This window comes from Grammomys surdaster, unplaced genomic scaffold, assembly GCF_004785775.1.
Source record: "Grammomys surdaster isolate TR1022 unplaced genomic scaffold, NIH_TR_1.0 265, whole genome shotgun sequence".
Taxonomy (NCBI): domain Eukaryota; kingdom Metazoa; phylum Chordata; class Mammalia; order Rodentia; family Muridae; genus Grammomys; species Grammomys surdaster.
In genome coordinates, this window is record NW_021604706.1 from 2,831,540 (window position 1) to 2,852,681 (window position 21,142).

The 21,142-nt window shown below is 37.4% G+C and overlaps 1 protein-coding gene across 1 annotated transcript in view; it reads left to right on the forward strand.

Annotated features, from left to right (window-relative positions):
• LOC114628158 (zinc finger protein 81-like) overlaps positions 1 to 21,142 on the forward strand; it is a 113,798-nt gene that overhangs the window by 14,498 nt on the left and 78,158 nt on the right. Inside the window, exons 4-5 of the mRNA XM_028776106.1 lie at positions 6,201 to 6,306; positions 6,853 to 6,982. Coding sequence (XP_028631939.1) covers positions 6,929 to 6,982 — 54 coding nt within the window. The 5' untranslated portion in view covers positions 6,201 to 6,306; positions 6,853 to 6,928. The remainder of the gene's footprint in view (positions 1 to 6,200; positions 6,307 to 6,852; positions 6,983 to 21,142) is intronic.

Sequence of the window (21,142 nt, forward strand, 5' to 3'; positions counted from 1 at the left end):
TGTGTGTGTGTGTGTGTGTGTGTAGGTCATTCTATAAGTTGTTACTCTAGCAAACCATGACTAATACAATATGTGACACCAGTGATATTCAATGAAAAGAATTTTAAATACAGGATAATTTATTGTGTAAAGGTCCAGCCTCAGTGTAAGGAAGGTCCTGAGAAAGGGGGATATGGGAGCGGTGCTTATTCAATAACCACACGGAGTCAGTGTGGATGCAAACTGTCAGTTCAAGTGCTCTCTCTTTGACCAAGGATTCTCATCATTCTTCCTTCTCCTTTCTTCCTTCTTCTTATTCTTTTGCCTTCTCCATTTTCATTCTCTTGCCGTCATCCAGCTCATTCTTTTGCCTTCTCCTGACCAGAGAGCCCAAACCCAGTCTTTTATTTACTAAGGCTACACCATCAAGGCTTTGATCATTGTTAATAATTTTTTAGAAATCCTTTATTTTACATAAATTTTACGAATTCAGATCTTTAGTCCCAACCTTTGCTTCTTTTTTTTTAGATTTTTAAAAAAAATTTATTTTTAAATCATAATTTTATACTTATTCACACAGGGGTTATAAACACAGAAAGGCAGGATGTGGGGAAGGGGATGACACCGGAGTGTGGTTGTTCAGGGGGAATACCGATATCTTTCAGAACATGGTACCGGCTGGGTGAAGGTTCAGGGGACAGGTCATTATGACTCTGCCTATAATTCGCTTGTCCTTATCTAACTCTTCAACCCTTAGAAGGATAAAAGCTGCAAAAGAAAATCAGTGTTGGAGAAGAGTTGAAAAAATGAGATATTTATACATTCCTGCTGGAAATATTTTATATACATGTATATATCTATAATATATATCTTGAGAGAGAGAACATTTTGATAGTCACTACGCAATGTCGATTTTAAAAATATAACATCTAATAAAAGGTTTAAACATAGAAGACACTCAGATAAGCAAAGTAAAATACACAAGTCACCATGACACTATGCTCAAGGGAGCAAGGATAGGAGTTCAAAAAGTGTAAGACAATTTTGCACACTTTCGATTTCCATATGAGTGATTTTATTTTATTAAGCATGTAAAAAACACAAGTAAAAGAATAGCTAACAAGTATCAGATAGATAGCAAAGTATCATCAAGTAGGGTACTTAAAATATGCATTGAAATTTACTGGGAAAGACCTGTTGAAATGATCATGCTGGAATTCCCAATTGAGAAATTTCCAGGCAGAGCAGAGTATTCTTTCCATGGATAAGTTTCCTGCCTTTTGCTCCTACTGCAAGCATTTTAATACTGTGGAATAAACAACAGGAACTCCTGTTAGAATTGGAAACCTTTTAGCTATTTTCAAAGGTGCAATGTTTTAAATTTTCTTACCTGTTTACCTTTCTCCTTTCTCCATGTCACGGAGGCAGAGGGTCAGCTTGACACAGACAAGGGTCTCAGAGGACACTTGAGATAAATACGCTTGAGTCTGAAATAAGGAAACCAGTTTCTTCTCTTTAACAAGCACAAACAGTACATGGTAATTTACTAATTAAATTTAACAGCATACCATTATACTACACAACTTCAACAGACATTGCCTGAAATACCTCAGCTCAGATTCAAGATTATTTTTGTGCTATATTACTTTCTAAAAACCATGCATACAAAGTTTACTGTTCTTATGAAACATAATGGTTTAATTATAGAAAACAAAGATATAACATTTTCCTGTCATCATTCTTCTGCATGCAAATATTAAGTTAATACATCTTTGTATTGTATTGTGTTAGAATGCCAGATTTTGAGTTACTGACTTGAATTTCATGAAAAATCATTAAGTGAAATTTGGCTTGGAATTAAGACAGCATTTCTAGTGACCTTCAAAGCGGTCCTAAACATACTTCTGCTATTTGTATTACATATTTATATAAAGCAGTGTTCTCAGAATTGATGAATATAAAATCAAAATATTGAACAAGTCTAAAAAAATAAAACTAAGGTGTTCTGCAGTATCAAATATTCAGCCAAGATTTAATTCTTTGTGTACAAATAAACACATCCATTTTACTACTATATATATATTTTTAGCTTTATAAACACTTTAAGCAAAAAGGGAAGAAAGGGTTTATTTTAGCTTATATGTAAGCTTGTCTCTTCAAAGGAAGGAGATATTTACCTATCTTCTACCCAGAATGCTGGGAAAGGATGAAGTTTACAACCTGGTAGTCTTTTGCTCTCTTTAGGGCCAGGCTTCACCCAAATCCCCCAGACTGTTATGTTTGTTTTTTCCAGATGCACCTTGAGCATTGATTCTAGGCCATAAATCCCATCCTTATGAGAGATGCCATGTGTACTTTACAACAGCCTAAGTGATTCAGTGTTTTTAGGGCCATGACAATCCTGAATCCCACAGGCATCGTTTACCTCAGCCATTCTCTTTAGACCCTTTATGTTTTCCTCATTCTCCCTAGACCCATTGCTTGAGCATTGTTTCTAAGTAAACAGAACTCATTTTTATGGAATAAGTCATATGCGCTTTGTAAAGAATTTCAATGTAAACATATCTTAAGCTTTGTTGTATACATAGGAACGATTGTGTATACACAGGAACCATTTTCCAAAATTGTACTATGCTTACATATGGATAAAATAAACCAATTGGAGTAAGACTCCATACATTTGAACCAGTGACTGCCAACTAATGTTGTACGGAACCAAGTTTCATTTTTGCCAGTCCTTGGATTGTTTCACAGCTGGCTGTGATGCTTGCAGGGACTTGATGTCTCAGAGAGGTATTGCAGAGAGATGCTTGCAGGATTTGATGTCTCAGAGAGGTAAAAGCCTACATGGAAGATGATATTCCAATGGCTTCTGTACTGTTTATATGAAAACTGTAGATGTAAAACAGATTATTATTTTATGAATTTAAAACCACCAGTTTTAGCCCAAAACCTTCTGGACTGGCAGCCATTGGAGATCAGAGAAGTTTATCATCTCACCACCTACAACACAGGTGGTTGAAGTGCTCAAGGTTTTCAGGTTATTATGAAGATGGCAATGTTCAGTTGATTAGGCATAAAGATATGCAAGAATCACTAACTGTTTCTAATGAAGTCTAAACTGCCATAGACTAGATTACATTCATATAGTACATAAAATGAGTATCAGACAGCAGTTAGTGAAAACTTACCAAACAATGTTAGATACCACATTCAAGGCCTTGCACTGACAGTTTGTAGTTATCTTCACCAAAATCAACTGGAAGAAGAAACTCAACCCAAGATTGGCAAAGAAATACAAAATGCTTAAAGGCTGGCTATAGGCATCTTAAATGTACAAGGAAAAGGGATTCAATATGCTGTGGTCATATGATAAATAGGTAATTTATAAACATAAACAAAAGAGATATTTTGCTAGTTAACAAAGTTAACAGATTTCTAGCCTATAGCATTGAATCTATAATATTGTGTTGATTTTTTGTGTGTATGCATTCTCTACCTTGTTTTTTTCTGTTACTTCTATTTATAAATCTTTAAAAACTTCGGCTAAATTAAATTCAGAGAGATCTATCCTGAAGTCATTTTACTGTTTAGAAAATGTTTCCAGCACTGAAATCTTCTTCTAATTTAAAAAAAAAAAACTTTATTTTTATTCTATATGTATGAGTGTTTTGCCTGCATGCACCACATGTATGCCTTGTGCCCACTGAGGCCAGAAGGTGTCACATCGCCTTGAACTTGAGTTACATGTGTTGTTAGCTTCCATGTAGGTGCTGGAACCTGAACCCAGGACCTCTTCAAGAGCAGCAAGTGCTCTTAACTGCTGAGCCATCTTTTTAGCCCCAACCTGTTCTAATGTATGCAGATAGCTCTTCAATCCTTTTCTCCCACCACCCTACCTATGTTTCAAAACACTTCAATAATTTTTACTGATTCACCAACCGTTGTGATACTCTAGCTAAGTAGAAGTCACATTTCTTTTCTTTTTCACTGTTTTGATCATTTATAGCATCTCATAACTAGTTTCCAAAATTTTGGCTTAGGGCTTTTGCTTCCATTTTGGGAGACAAAGTTTTCTAGAAATTCCATAGTAGCTAGCTTCCTAGGGAACTTATTTTTAAATCCAAAGTCTTGATACACATTCCCTCTCTGCCCATGAATATTTTCATCTTTTTATTCTCTCATTGTCTCTTTCCTGTTTAGTACCACTGTCATTATAGACATATGCATTTTTGGAAGAATTTTGCCAAATTATGTTTCTGTTTAATATTGAAGAAGTGCTCACGAACTATGGATATGGTATATAACTTGAAAATGCAGATGTTGAAGAAGTAATAGGAAACTGGTTTTATTATTATTATTTAATCTTTCTACAGCAAATTATGAATAGAAGGAAAATTTCTTTAACAAATATCACCTATTAGAAAGACAAAATAAAAAATCTTTAAAAAAAACTTTACAGCTAATATAATAATAATTGTTACTCAATGTTTTCTCTCTAAGACTGGAATAATGCAAAACTGTCTGTTCTCATGGTTCTTATTATACAAAGTATAGGTTAAAGAGCCTCAACCTGAAAAACCTAAAATCTATAATGATCTGAAATCAGAAGCAGCTTGAGCATCAATATAGTACTCTCAACAAATATTGGAACGTTTACCAGCATAATAAAGCAAGAAATGAAAAAAAAGTGTAGAGATTAGAGAATAAATAAAACTGTCTTTTATAGGACATGAACGTACCAAAAACCCATGGAATCTACTGAAATATATGTAAACATTGATTAGATTTAGCAAGCTGAGAGCAGGGGCACACAGCCAAGGACACACGCAGGAAGCTGCTAGAAGAGGAGAAAGACCTTGTCTCAAAAATATAATAAGGGGCTGATAAGATAGCTCAGCAGGTAAGAGCACTGACTGTTCTTCCAGAGTCCTGAGTTCAATTTCTAGCAACTACATGGTGGCTCAGGACCATCTATAAAATGATCTGATGCCCTCTTCTGGGAGGTAGGTATATGTGCAGACAGTTTACTCATTTCTCTTTCTTTCTTTCTCTTTCTTTCTCTTTCTCTTTCTTTCTCTTTTCCTTTCTTTCTTCCCCTCCCTCCCTCCCTCCCTCCCTCCCTCCCTCCCTCTCTCTCTCTCTCTTTCTTTCTTTCTTTTTTGGGTTTTTTGAGAGGGTTTCTCTGTGTAGCCCCGGCTGTCCTGGAACTCACTCTGTAGACCAGGCTGCTCTCGAACTCAGAAATCCGCCTGCTTCTGCCTCCCAAGTGCTGGGATTAAAGGTGTGCGCCACCACTGTCTAGCTACTCATTTCTTTTTTAACTGTTTTGTTTGTTTGTTTGTTTGTTTCTGTTGAAGATTCTGTGTATATTTCTCCAGCATCTTCAGATCATATTTGGAAATGAAAAAGAATATTCAGAGAAGTCACCAATGTTACTTCTCATGTTGTCTTTAAATGATCTACCATTTCTGTCTACCATTTAGAAGCTGTTCTTGCTGTGTTATGTCACAGTCACTCCCCACCCTATTTTGGTCTTTTTTTGAACTCAGTTATTTCTGTTGGCTAGTCTTTTTTTTTGAGATTTATTTATTTTTATTTTATGTGTGTGGATGTTTTGCTTGCATATATCTCTGTATATCACATGATTACAGTGCCAGAGGAGGCCAGAAGAGGACATAGATTCCCTGGAACTGGAGTTAGACACACTTGTTAGCTACCCTTTGAGTGCTGTGAACTAAACCTGGGTCCTCTGGAAGTGTTCTTACATTCTCCATCTCTTTGTGTTTTTTCCTTTCTCTCTTTTTTTAAATCTTCCACTCCTCCCTTTCTTTCTGTTTTGATTTTTCAAGACAGGGTTTCTCTGTGTATATAGCCTGGCTGTCCTGAAACTTGGTATGTAGATCAGGCTAGCCTCCAGAGATCTGCCTGCCTCTGCCTCCTGAGTTCTGGGATTAAAGGCATACACTACCACACCCAGCTGTGAACATGAATTTTGAAGTCAGGTAGACTGGGTCTAACTTGTAATCACTAATATTCTGTTTCTGCACACATAAAATGAAAACACAAAAATTATTAATATGTAGGTGAAAGGTTTTGTGCAAATTATATAACATATCTGTGTGCTTTTGTATAATACATGGGTCCTTATACAGGATAATTATTTCTTACCTGGAATGCTTGAGATCAGAAATGTTTTGAATTTTGTGTTTCTTTTTCAGATTTGGACCACTTTCATTTACATGAAGAGGCATCTTAGGAGTGAGATCCAAATCTATAATCGAACTTTTTACACATTTCAGCCCTCTGTTACATCTTAACTTGAAGGTAATTTATACAGTATTTTTGGCAGCCTTATTTTGACAGTGATTCTTAACAGTCACATGTAGAATTTTACATTTCTGTATCATGTCAGTGTTCAAAAAGTTTTCAATTTTATTGAATTTGGGACTTAGAGATTTGAGTCCTGGCTGCTATGTGATCTATTTTCATTGTGCCAGTCTTAGGCTAAGTCCTGTCTCGACATCATTTCATTTTCATTTCATTTTAATTTTCACAACCACTTGAGATAGCTTTGACTCATTTAAAGGTGAAACTCAAGAAACGTTTTTGTGCTGTCACACCTAAATATTGGCAGAGCTAAAATTTAAATTTATATTAATCTTAGTTCAAGTCTCACATACTTCCTCATATTTCCCTTTAATTAATAAGCAGAATTAATGTTTCTGTGACTTTGTCTACTGTACAGTATCCAGTAGGTTGAACTGTACTTTGATGTTACCATAAAATGTTTAGTTGCAAATGTTGTGTGAGTCTGACAATGTCCTTTCAGGTATCTTTGAGTATCTTCTGACTCTAGAAAACCCTGTTCAGTCTGCAGACTTCAACAGAATCGGAGAACTTGGACAGAGCAGAGTAACTAACAAAGGAGCCCAGGGATAGCATTAACATGGTGGTTACTCAAGACCTGACTCAGCCAGGGACACATGCCAAGACTTATGAGGTGAGGGTGACCCAGAGGGTAGGTAGTTTTTATCCTGAACTTCTGAGCCATAGAGAAAAACATAATTTGTTGTGCATGTTTTCCAACCCTGATACGGTTTTTATAACCATTTGAAGTTACAGTCCTACCTCTAGTAGGCTTTACAGGAAGATACATCAAACCTTTTAACGGAGCACTTTATTATTTTAAATGTATGAGTATATCACCTGCGTGCACCATAGGCACACAGTGCCCACAGAGACCACAAGAGGGTGGCAGGTTTCCTGAGACTGCAGTTACTGCTTGTGAGCTGCCTTGTGGATGCTGGAAATCAAACCCAGGTTCTTTGGAAGGCAGGCAGATGCTCTTAATCATGGATAAGATTAAATTAATCTTAATGGATTAAATTTAAATTTGTTTTAAAAAATTGAGATAGAGTCTTGCTAAGTTACCTGGGCTAGCCTTGAACTAGTAACCATTCTGTGTCAGCCTTCTGGGACTATAAGTATGTGCCAGCATGTTTAGTATCTTTCTATTTTTGTTTTCCTTCCAATTAATTAAAAAATACATTATCTTCTAAATCTTCTACTGTACATCATTAATGCTATTACAATTTTTGTTTGATAACTTTAAATTTTTAGAACATCCCCATAAGTACATCACTATTTCTATTTTACAGTTTCAGTGATACAGTATCTTATCACTCACAGAGTATTAGGAACAGTTTAATTTTTTAGAAAGGGTCTTACTGTACTGCTCTGGAACTCACTCTATAGACTAGGCTGGCCTGAAACTCACAGAAATCTCCCTGCCTCTGCCTCATGAGTGCTAGGATTAAAGGTGTGTGTTACCATTACCTTCTGAATGCTGGAATTATGGGTACACGCCACTACATTTGGCTTTATGAAAATTCTTGTTTGTGTTTCCTCATACACGTAAGTACATGCCTCCTTAGGTATTACATATGGTTAGGTGACTAGGTCATAAGCTAAATCCATTTTTAAAAAGGTTTTCTTGTGAATATACATATCTCTATAACAGAAATAAATGTGTAGCTGAGTGATTTGTATCTTTAGAAAGAGTCTACCCTCCACTTTCCAGAAATGCCCTACTCTAAAGGTTTACTACCTTGATCTTTGTGGTATTATAAGAAGTGAATCACAGTTTACAGAGTGGGAGATGATATAATCACAGGAGACTTATACCCTGAATATATAATGAACAACTAAACAGCAAGAAAAAATAGACTATGCAGTAGACAGAGGACTTAAATGAATATAGTAGCAAAGAAAGTTGTCCAAATGGCTAAATGCCTTAGACGGTGCTCAGTCTCAGTTGCCAAGAAAAGTGTAGATTTAAACCACATTATAATACCATACATCTCATCCTGAATGGCTTATGCCAAGAAGCCTGACAATGAGAAGTACCATGACAAATGGTAGGATGTGAAGCATCAAGTGTATCATGCTGCTGATGGAAGTGGAAATTGGAGAAGGCTGGAAAACATGTTAGCCTTACTCACCAAGGGAATGTAGACTATATAAAGAAACAATTCTGTTTGACTAATGTGCCTAGGATGCATACATGTATCCATGAACACTGCAATATTACTTGTTCTAGCCAATACGTGAAAATGATGATAATGTCCATCAATGATAGAATGGATAAATGGAGCATAATATTGAGTCAAGGAGGACAGGCCTAAAGAATGCGTTGTGTTTGTCTTAGTTTTTATAAACAAAACCATACTGAACAGTGGTATTATCATATTGTCAGTGGCAAAACCAGAAAGCAAAGTGACGAAATCCTACCTGAGAAAGGATAGAAATTTCCATGTGTATTGATGAGGGGCAAGGAGACACTGAAGGCTTATGGGCAAGGAGCTAGTAATGTTCTGTTTCTAGATTTGGTGGGAATTAGATGAAATATTTCCCTTGAATAATTAGCTAAGCTGAATTTTTACATTTTATTTTTGCATTAATATTCTGTTTCATGATAGTAGTCTGTAGAAAAGGGAAAAATATAACCTCTAATTTTATGGAATAGAGTTTTTCATATATCCTTTATAAATGGCAGCTATAGATTCCTTTTCAAATACAAAACTTCCCATCTGCGATTGTAGCTGTATGATAAAGAATACTTGGTATGCTTGTCAGTCTTATGTCAACTTGACACAAGCTAGAGTTATCTGAAAGGAAGGAACCTCAACTGAGAAAATGCTTCCATAAGCTCTAGCTGTGAGGTATTTTTAGTTTTTTTAAAAAAATATTTATTTTTATTTTTAAAATTTATTTATTCTTTTCTCATATATTATAACCTAACCATAGTTTCTCTTCCTTCCATTTCTCCCAGTTCCTCCCCCCACACCTCCCCTCTTCCCTAAATCTACCCCTCCTCTGTTTCCCTTCAAAAAGGAACAGTCTCCTAGGGGTATCAATCGGACATGGCATTACAAGTTACAGTAAGATGAGCCATATATCCTCAAATCAAGGCTGAATGAGGCAATCCAGTAGGCGAGACAGGTCCCCAAAAGTAGGCAAAAGAGAGAGTGAGGGATTTTTTAAAATTAGTGACAGATGGGGGAGGGCTCAGCCCATTGTGGGTTGTGCCATTCCTGGGTTGGGCAAGCTATGGAGAGCAAGCCAGTAAGCAGCACCCTTCTGTGGTCTCTGCATCAGCTCCTGTCCCCAGGTTCTTGCTTGTTTGAATTCTTGCTCGGACTTTCTTCAATGATGAACAGTGGTGTGGAAGTAAGTATAAGCCAAACAAAATCTTTCCTTCCCCCTTGCTTTTTGGTCATTGTGTATTGTCATAGTAATAGAAACTAAGACACTTGATATGTGTAAGGACCTGGATTTAGTCCAAAGCTTCAAGCAAGCAAGCAAGCAAGCAAGCAAGCAAGCAAGCAAGCAAGCAAACAAAACAACCTCCAAATAACCAAAAACTCCTATATCTTTTAACATATGTTTTTCTTTAGCAATTAATATTGGCTATAGATGTTAGTACAATGATTTCCTTAGTTTCTTTTAAATGCTAAATTGTATCCATTATGTGGCTATATTTAAGTATAGAAATGGATCATAAATTAATAGGAATTTAAGGGATTCCCAATTTTTTGCGATTACATGCAACACAGAGGCAAATAGCCTTTTACACACATTAGTTAACACAAGGAAGAGAAGAAGAGTATGTTTAAAGAGATACCTCTTCCTCTGTTTCTCTGTCTGTGTGTCTCTGTCCTTGAAAAAATTTTCCACAATACATCAAGCTTGCTTAGAATTTGTGTCCCTCTTGCATCTGGCTCTGAAGTGCTGAGATTTTAGGTGTGTACTACCATGGCTGGCTCTATTTATTTATGTGTGTTACTAGAGATAGACGCTAGGGCTTTGTGCATGCTAGGCAAGTACTGTACTACTGAGTAAAATTTCCTTTTCTTTTTGAGACAGGGTCTGAAAAACCATTAGCCTAGGCTGACCTTGAAATCACTCTAGCCCAGTCAGCTTCAGCCTCTCAGGTAGGAAGATTACAGGCTTACACCATTAGGCCCAGGTCTATGCTTCTTTTTTTTTTTTTTTAAAAAACATATCCTATGTATGAGTATTTTGCTTGTATATATGTATATGTACTATGTGTTGCTTGGTGCCTGCAGAAACTAAATGAAGGTCTTGTGAGTCATTATGTAGGTGCTAGGAACTGAACCTTTGTCTTCTGGAAGTCAAAATATTTGTTAACCACAGAAACATCTTTCTAGGACCATGCCTAGCTTTGAACATTTCTACAAGTAGAGTTGCCATGAAAATGATAATTACATATTCAGTATTATTGATAGGCACAATTACCTATAGTGTGGGTTTTATCCATTGTATGAGTATCTGTTTTTATAATACCCAAAATAACATAATATCTTGTCATTCTATTTGTTTATTTGTGAAACATGGTCTTAACTATAAAACCCTGGGCTTGCTTAGAACTCATTAGGCTGACCTCAACATTGTCATCCTCTTGCCTCATTTTCTGGTTGCTTAAATTATAGACCTGGTTCACCACACCTGGTTCATATGTTTTTCTTTTTTCCTTTTGGGCCAATCTAATAGGTTAAATAACAGTACAGACTTGAATATACAGTTTTTCATACCATGACTGAGATTGAATTTATGTGATTTGTTTAAAGAGCCATTTACAGTATTTTTTTCTGAGCTGTTTTAAAATTCCTTTAATCTACATAATCATTTAGATTATTGCCATTTATATATAAAGGTCTTAGCTCTTTGTCATTGTGTGTGTGTGTGTGTGTGTGTGAGGTATCATATCCTCTTGGAGTTGGAGTTATAAATGGCTGTGAGCTGGGAACTGAACCTCTGTCTTCTACAAAAGTGATACATGCTCTAAACTGCAGACTGATCTCGCCAGCTCTGTGCCTTTTTTGTGTGTCCTAAGCATTTTTCTCAGCTTCTTATTGTGTTTTTTTGTGGGGTTAGAGATGGAACCCAGGGGCCTTGTGCTTGCAAACATGTTATCCCCATGAACTATACCTGTAGCCCTACACTTGTCCCTGAAGTGAAAAGTTTGGTTTCTCTATTTGGGCATTTCATCCAGCTAAGTTTTTCATTCTTTAATGTCCTGCAAGTTTTGTGCTAATGTTAGAGAGACCTTCCTCATTGTTCAGCAACTATATTTGAAAACAACTACCACAACAGCAAAGTTCAGTTGTGCTTTTGCTTTAGTACTTTTGAAACAGGATCTCTGTAGATAATCTATACTGACCTTAAACTCACAGTTACCTTGCCTCAGCCTCCTAAGTACTAGGATTACAGGCCTGTACCATTACTCCTGGCTCTTTGACTTCTCTAAGTATCTAGTTGTTTTTTCCCTAACGTAAAACCATAGCCAGGGATACATCTTTTTATATTTAATATTTAAAAATTTAATGTAATTCAAATCTATTCTCACTGTGCTACCCAGACTAGTCTCAAACTCCTAGGCTCATGTAATCCTCTCATCTTAGCTTTGCTGATTAGCTAAGAATATAGGCATGGACCAGCATATCCAGTTCTAAATTTATTGTTTAGGGTGTGGTGGTACATACCTTTAATCCCAGCATCCAGGAGTCTGAAGCAGAAGGTTTGCTATAAATTCCGGGTAATCCCAGGCTATATAGTAAGTACCAGGCCAGTCAGGACTACATAGCAAGATCTTATTACAAAATCCCCCAAATTTATTAATTTAATACATTTATTTGATTTATAAAACAATTGTATTATTTATTATGTTCTGTATGCTGTTTTAATACATATGTACATTGTGTAATGGTGAAATGAGGGTGAAGATATCTAGCTCATCAAATAGCTGCTCTTCCAAAAGCCCTAAGCTTAGCTCACAACTTCCTATAACTCCAGTTCCAGGGAATCTGAGAATTTCTTATGGCCTTTATGTCACTGCACTCACATGTGCACGGGCATACACACCTAATTATGGTAGGAACTGTATTTTCTTTCTGTTGGGACTTCCCATTGATGATGTTCAGAATATTTTGAATTGTATTTTGGGGACTGGATATTGTTAAGCTTTTGACACACACACACACACATACACACACACACACATGCACACACACTATCTCCTTTGTGCATATTTGTTGCTCCAGTATTCTGGTATGTTGGTAGTAAGATAGATACTTTCTTTCTATTGATACTTCATGATACAGATTTGCATGTCCTTTGATGATAATTTCTCTGACTCTTAGCTCCATTTTTCTATATAACACATGAATGGTATGTTTACTAATTTCAATCCTTATTTTTTAATATATGTTGTATTATTTTTCCTTCTTTTGTGGAATTTTTTTCTAGAAAATTGTAAGTTTTTTTGTTATTTAAGTGGTTATTTTTGTAACATTAACTATAAAATATGAGCATATTCTAATTATTGTAACAATTCATTGTGAGTAATGACAAGATCAATATACACTTAGGGCAATTTTTATGTCAACTCTTTTTTTTTTAGGTTCATTCATTTTTGTTTTTATCTATGTATGTGTGTGCTGACAAGTATATATGTATGGGGGTGGCAGTAGAGACCAGAAGAGGGTGTCAGATCCTCAGGAGCTGGAGTTATTGGTAGTTGTGAGCCACCTGATGTGGGTGCTGGAAACAATCCCAGCAGCTTCTGGAAGAGTAACAAGTGCTTTTAACCATAGAACAATCTCTCCAAATCTCTGTTTTAGTCCTTTAGTGATACAAATTACATAATGAATTTTCTTTTTCCCATATTTGAGCCTCATTTTTCTATTACACTTTTAAAAAATTGTTCATTTCCAGATATTTTATTTACTGATCATAATCCTTTCTTTGCCCCTATTTGGACCAGAACTGTTAAAGATTTTCATCTCATTTGTTTGTTTATTTTACTTTTTTACTATTTATTTTTTTGTGCTGAGGATTTAACTTAGGGCATTGCTAGGCAAGCACTGTACCATTAAGCTATATCCCTGGCCCATTAAGATTAGCATCACATTGTACAAAGTAATAGGTTTCATAATGTTATTTTCACTTTAATATGTTGCATAATTTTGCCATATTCATCTTCTCTAACTTCTTTTGTCCCTCCTCACAGTTTTCCCTTTTTTGCCAAATATTTCCCCTTCTATTTTCATGTTATTTTTCTTTATTGTAGTCTACACATACATTTAATTTAAAAAGTTCCCAAGTTGTTATTTTCAAAGTTCTTCACTTCAAATATGAATCCAAAGAAAATTCTCATGCTTCATTCTGTTATATTTCCATGCAGAGTCTAACATTTTACCTCCCTTAAAGTCTTAACAATTTACCCTACCACAAGTTTTCTGTATACTGGCAAAAAAAAGTCCATGGAACTTTTGGACTAGAGAAGAAAGACTTTATTATGCTTCTAGTAATAGTAGCTAGACTCTTAGCATTTGTTCTAGCTAACCAAATCTCAATTCCTGAAACAAGATGATATTATATAAGTCCAGCAACACACAGTGGGTTGTGTAGGTAACCTGAATCTTTTATACTGAACACTAAACAAGCTTGTACTTTTTTCTTGACAGAGTTATAATGGTATTCTAAGACTGTTTGCTATGTGAACATCCCAGAATGAAGGACATTGTGACATACAAACAATATACTTCTTTGGTACTGGTTTTGTTACAGAGCTAAACGGTTCTCATTTCCTGAGTGATAGACGTTCTAGGAGTGTCCTTTGTTTTAATAGTTGGTCTTTGATCTTGGCTCTTGACATAGAACTCCTAATCATTTCAAAATTTCTGGATTACGGGACTATCTTGTTATGGTGAAGTGACTCTTGATAGATACTATGATGACCTCTCAGTATAGAAAATGTTCACCAGAAGGCCAACCTATGATCAGAGATTTCATTTTTACTACCCATCTACCTGGGAGTAGAGAAGGGCAGGAGCCTAACTTACTAATTATGTCTATAATAATGAAACCTCTGAAAATCCCTGAAAGATGGTATGCAAACAGCCACTGGGTTTGTAAATACATAGAGGTACAGGGAGGGTGGTTGGTGCCTTTGGAAAGGACTTGGAAGCTCTCTGCCTCCCTTACATGTTGTTTTGTGCACTTCTTATTGTTGTACATTGTCTTTGTTAGGGTTTTACTGCTGTGAACAGACACCATGACCAAGGCAAGTCTTATAAGGACAACATTTAATTGGGGCTGGCTTACAGGTTCAGAGGGTCAGTTCTTTATCATCAAGGTGGGAACATGGCAGCATCCAGGCAGACATGGGGCTGGAGGAGATTAGAGTTCTATTTCTTGTTCCTAAGGAAGCTAGGACAAGGGTCTTAAAGCTGCATGCCCATAGTGACACACTTCTTCCAACAAGGTCACACCTACTTCAGCATGGCCATACCTCCTAATTGTGCCACTCCTTGGGCCAAGCACATTCAAACCACCACATTCCACTCCCTGGCCCCCATAGACTTGTTCAAACAAATGAATCTATGGGGGCCACACCTAGCTGTAGCATAATGCAAAATTCATTGAATCCAACATCCAGAGTTCCCATAGTCTATAGTAGTCTCAACAATGTTCAAAGTCCAAAGTTCAGAGTCTCTTCTAAGATTCATACAATATTTTAACTATAATCCCATATAAAGTGAAAAATACTCGACCAAAGCAAGGCAGAAAACCAACTGGGCAAACTCCAAACTCATGTCTCCATGTCCAAAGTCAAAGCACTCTGCTGATCTCCAACTCCTGTTGACTACTGTTGGCAGATCTGGCATTCAGCAGCAATAAACGTCATTCTCTTCAGCTGGTTCTGTTCCCTGTTAGCAGCTTTCCTTGGCATGTATCCTACAGCTCTGACATCTCTAATATCTTGGGGGTATCCAAAGCACCTTTAATGTTACAGCTTCTTATTCTACTGTCTGGGATCCACACATTATCTTCTGGGATCCTCCAAAGAGTTTGGGTCACTTAGCTCTGCACTCTGTAGCACTCTAGCCTATGGTTGAGTCCTCTCCACTGCCACTGCTGTTCTTGTTGATCATCACATGGTACTGGCATCTCTAATTTGCTGGAATCTTCCACTGCAACTAGGCTTTACCAATAGTCTCTCATAGACTCCATGGTGCCAAGCTTCAACTCTTTTGCCTATGACCCCTTCGGTCCTGGACCATCAACTACAACTGAGGCTGCACCTTCACCAATGGCCTTCCTTGGTCTCTCACAGTGCCACGCCTCAGCTGCTCTTCATGACCCCTTCATGCCTTCAAAACCAGTACCACCTGGGTGACTCTTACACAAACATTACCAAATCCAATTGCAGCATGAGGAATAACCTTGGTTATCTCTGGAACACAACAGGTCTCTTCTTAATCACAGGTAATTTCTTAGCTCCAGCTAACCAGCATCAGTTGTCCCAGTAGTCCCTTCTATTCTTGACTCTAAAGCCAGAGCCACATGGCTGAAGCTTCTAAATTTTGCTGCTTGCTAGATGTGGAGCATGGCCTCCTTGTTCTATTATACTATCACCAGCTTTCTGTTTTCCAACTCCTTCATTGCCTAAGATTGGCTGTCCTGGAACTTGCTCTTTGGATTGAACTTGAAATCAGAGATCTGTATGGCTATGTCTCTGGAATGCTGGGATTAAAGATGTGTACCACCACGTCTGGACCTAAGCTCTCTGCTTGGAACTTGCTCTATACCAGGCTAGCCTTGAATTTAGAGATCTGCTTGCCAATGTCTCCTGGAATTAAAGGTGTATTACACCATATTTGGATCTAAGCTTAGCTGGGTGGGATCTTGCCCTAAAAGTCACCACTCCCTTTATCTGTTTATCTTCTTGAACATGGGATTCAGTTCCATTTCACTTCCTGGTATCCCTTTATTATTTGAACCATACATTTTATATTTTTTCCATTCTCAACTTGTTCATTTTCATTAAAATACTCTTCTTAAGAGTGAACTTTATCCAGGACAGCCCGGGCTATACAGAAAAACCCTGTCTCGAAAAAAAAAAAAAAAGAGTGAACTTTAATAACCACACAACAGAATTTATGCCAGGCTATTTTAAGACTTCTTTTGTCAATGCAGTTAATCTGAGTCTCTTTACCTTAGCCTCAGGCAGACTCTTCAGACAAGGGCAAAAAGCAGCCACATTCTTCACCAAAATACCACAAAACAGTCTCTAGGCCATACTGAAATTCTTCTCCACTGAAACCTCTTGGACCAGGTCTGCACAGTACAAATTGCCGTCAGCACCAATGTCTTCCATATTCCTACTAGGATGGCTCATTAAGCCCCACTTAAAGCATTTCACTGCTTTCCGAAGTCCCAAAATCCACATTTCCCCAAACAAAAGTATGATCAGGCCTATTATAGCAATACTCAGTCGTCCCTGGTAACAACTTCTGTCTTAGGGTTTTACTGTTGTGAACAGACACCATGACCAAGGCAAGTCTTATAAAGGACAACATTTAATTGGGGCTGGCTTACAGATTCAGAGGTTCACTCCATTATCATCAAGGCTGGAACATGGCAACATCCATGCAGGCATGGTACAGAAGGATCAGAGAGTACTACATCTTCATCTGACAGCTGCTAAGAGAAGACTGGCTCCCACATTTTTAGGAGGAGATCTCATTGCTCATCCCACAGTGACACACTTCCTCCAACAAGCCCACACCTACCCTAACAAGGCCACACCTCTTATAGTGCCACTCCCTGGGCCAGACCTATTCAAATCACCACACATATCTATATCCTTTGTAATATTTGTGTGGTTTTAATAGGAATAGCCCCCATAGGCTCATAGATTTGAATGATTTCTCACCAGGGAGTGCCACTATTAGGAGTTATTATTGGATTAGGTGTGGCTCTGTGGGAAAAAGTATGTTGCTGGGAGGTGGGCTTTGAGGTTTCAAATGTTCAAGCCAGGCCTGGTGTCTTTTTTACTTCCTGCTGCCTGTCGATCCAGTTGTAGAACTCTCAGCTACCTCTTTAGCACCACATCTGCCTGTGTCCCGCCATGCTTCCTACCATGATAATAATGGACTACACCTCTGAGGCTATAAGCCAGTCCCAATGAAATGTTTTCTTTTATAAAAGTTGCTATGTTTATGGTGTCTCTTCATAGCAATAGAATACTAAGACAATATCCTTTGGAATAAACAAATAAATATGTTTCCCTGAGTTCAGTTTGTTTTTATAGCAAATTATTGAACCTGAAGAGGAGGTTTGTAGGCACTCCAATTTATAGCTAATTTGTCAGGTGTAAAGGAGTTGTAGACATATGGTTGGCATCTGAAGTGGGTTGCTCTTGTGGGATTTAGCCTTAATTTATGGGGGATGTTTGCTAACTCTAAGCAGTTCAGAATTGAAGTGTAAGATATCCTTTGGAATATGGAGAAAATTGGTGATTGTGGAAAACACACACATTTGGTGTTAGAAGTGTTCTGTGTGAGTGGAATTGAAAACAGTTCAGGGCAGTCATTGCCAGTGCTTAGAACACACATAAAAGTGTGAAAGATCTATGGAGAAGTAATACCAGCCCCTCATTTCTTTATTGCCTTGGCTTCTGCACATGCTACATCATTGGCTGTTCTGATTAATCTGACAGAGATTATAGGTAGCCACATCTTTTCACTTTGTGTGCTGGGGCACTTAATTGAGGCTGTAATCAACATTATTCCAACTAGCAGGATAGCTACAATCCCTAATATATATATTTCTTAACCATGAACCACAGAATCCTCATAAGCCTGGTCTCATAATCATGATCTGCTTTACAGTGCCAAAGTGTTTTTGTCTGTTTTTATGCCTTCCAAGGCCAAGGTTGGAACACCGATCATCTTTAGTTAAAGTCAAGTTAATCACTTATTCTATTTGTTTGAGAGTTCTCATTGTATAGTCTAGTCTCACTTTGGAGTTGTAAGCTTCTTGCCTCCACCTTTTGAATACTAGGATTATATGTGTGTGCTACTATGCTTGATGTTCCTATTACATTTTGTAATATTCCTATCATGGGGATATCTACCTATAGAGTTTATATAAGTATCCAGTTATCCCTATAGGAAATGATATCCAACAACCATGGATATAGCCTTGTTTTGAAGAGGTTTCTGTACTCATAATTAGACTACAGAGATGGTAATTTTTTAAACACTTTAAGATATGTTATGGTCAAACTCCCATGGACAAATCACCATATTTTGTGTGGGAACAAATTAATTTATGGATTCCTGTGTATTCTGGTAAGAAAGTATTATTGATAGCTAGCAGATCTCTCCAAATGTGATAGCTGACTGTCTTTATTCATTAAATGGGAAAACTGGAGCTAGAGAAATGGCTCAACTTGTTGTTCTTCTAGAGGGCCTGAATTTGGTTCCTATCATTCACATCTTGTGGCTCAAAACTACTTATACGTCCAACTCCAGGGGATCTGATGCTCTCTTTTAATGTCCATAGGCACCCACACATTTGTGGTGTATACTCACACAGGCATAGATATACACATTAATAAAAATTAAGTCTTTAAATGTTAAAACTAAACTAGTGGAGAAATTGAATGTATTCAGTTTACCAGAAGAAGAATGACTAGTGCCAGATTTGGGGGTCAGAGTGTTTCAATAGGGCTTTACCTTTTAATTTCTTGGGGAGGAGTAGATAAATGATAGCAGGAGAATTACTAATAGGATTGCTTTTGTAATCAGGGAAAATTGCAGTATGCTGAACAGGTTTTTTTTTTTTTTTTTTTTGTCTCTGTGACTAGTTTCAAACTTCTAATCTCAGTTAATCATTCATGAGGCAAAAAACTAAAGGTTGGAGGAATAATAGCAGGACATTAAAAAATTCAAAAGAAAAAAGAAATGGGTAAACCCAAGAGTCATGAGAAAGTATGGACAGTAGCCCATAGGAAGAGGAGGAGGAGGCAGTGTTTTGAGGTCAGTCTCTTACACAACAGGAAATGGTAGACTTTTCATCTAGAATGTTTCTAAACTCTTATTTGTTAAAGGTTTGACTTCTAGGTGACTGGCTTTTGGGAAGTGATTGGATCATGAGGCTTCTAACTTCAGTGGATCAATGCATTGACGGATTCATAATTTAATGGCATTATCTAGAGTTGCTAGAACCCGCAAGGAATTAGATGACTGTGATATATATCCTGGAAGAATACATATGAAGTCCTTAGCCCATTCTCTGTCTCTGTTTTCTGACTGTCATGAGGTGAGTAGCTCTGCTCTACCACTTACTTCTTTCCTCGGGATAGCTTTAGAAATAATGGAGTCAAACATTTATGGATAGAACTCAGGGACCAAAATATATCCTTTTCCCCCCTGTAGGTTGATTTTCTTGAATATTTTGTTGCAATAGAAAACTGACACAGAGAAGTATGTGTTGTATGTGTGTGTGTTATATGGGTATGCACATAACATGGATGGTGTTTGGAGTTCACAGGAAAACTTGGAGTCAGTTCTTTCCTTTTACCATGTGGGTCCTGGGGATTAAATTACAGGTCATCAAGTTAGGCAGGAAGCACTTTAATCCACTGATATATTTCACTAACTCCTCTTTTTAATTTTTTAAAAATTATTTTTTTAGATAGAATCTCATGGTATTGCCTTAGCTGGCATGGAACTCCATATATAACTCTCTATATAGCCCAGGTTGGCCTTGAACTTACATAGATCTGCCTGGCTTTGTCTCCCAAATACTGGTATTGAAGATGTGCACCACCACACCAATCTAAAATTATTTTTAATTAGCACACAAGATATTAGATATCATTATGGAATTTTGTGTTTTTAAAATGATTTCCTATTTTTTTAAATTTTATGTATATAAATGTTTTTCCTTTGTTTACACAAGTGTACTATGTGTGTGCCTAGTACTTGAAGAGAGACAGGAAGGTGCCAGATCACCTGGAACTGGAGTTATAGCTGGTTTTGAGCCACCACATGGGTGCTAGGAACAAAATTCAGATCCTCTCCAAGACCAGCAAGTGCTTTTAACCACTCAGCCATCTTTCTCAGTCCTATTATGGTATTTTTATTATCTGGTTTTATTTCCTGTGTTTGAATATTTTACCTGCATTTCTTTAAGTGCCATGTGTGCCCAGTACTCAGGGAAGCCAGAAGAGGACATCAGATTCCCTGCAACCGGAGTTATAGAAGGCTATATGTTCCCATGTGTATGCTGAGAATTGAACTTCTCTGAAAAAGCAACAAATTACTCATGACTGTGAAGCCATTGACACCATGACCAAGGCAACTCTAGGCCCCATTATGGTATTTTTTTTTAATTTTTTTATTGGATGTTTTATTTACATTTCCTATGTTGTCCCCTTACCCCAGCCCCCACCCACCCCGGAACCCCCAATCCCCTCACCCCTCCACCTTCTTCTCTGTGGATGTAACTCTATCTATTCCCCCCCACTCCCACCTCCCCACCCTCAAAATTCCCACCCCCTGGGGCATCCAGCCTTCATGAGGTCAAGGTTCTCTTCTTCCACCTATGCCCAGCAGGGCCCTCCACTCTTACATATTCAGCTAAAGCCCTGGATCCCTCCCTAAGTGCTCCCAGGCTGGTGGTTTAGACCCTGGGAGCTGTGGTTGGTTGGTATTGTTGCTCTCCTCATGGTGCCACAAATCCTTTCAGCTCCTTCAGTCTTCACTCTAACTCCTCTATTGAG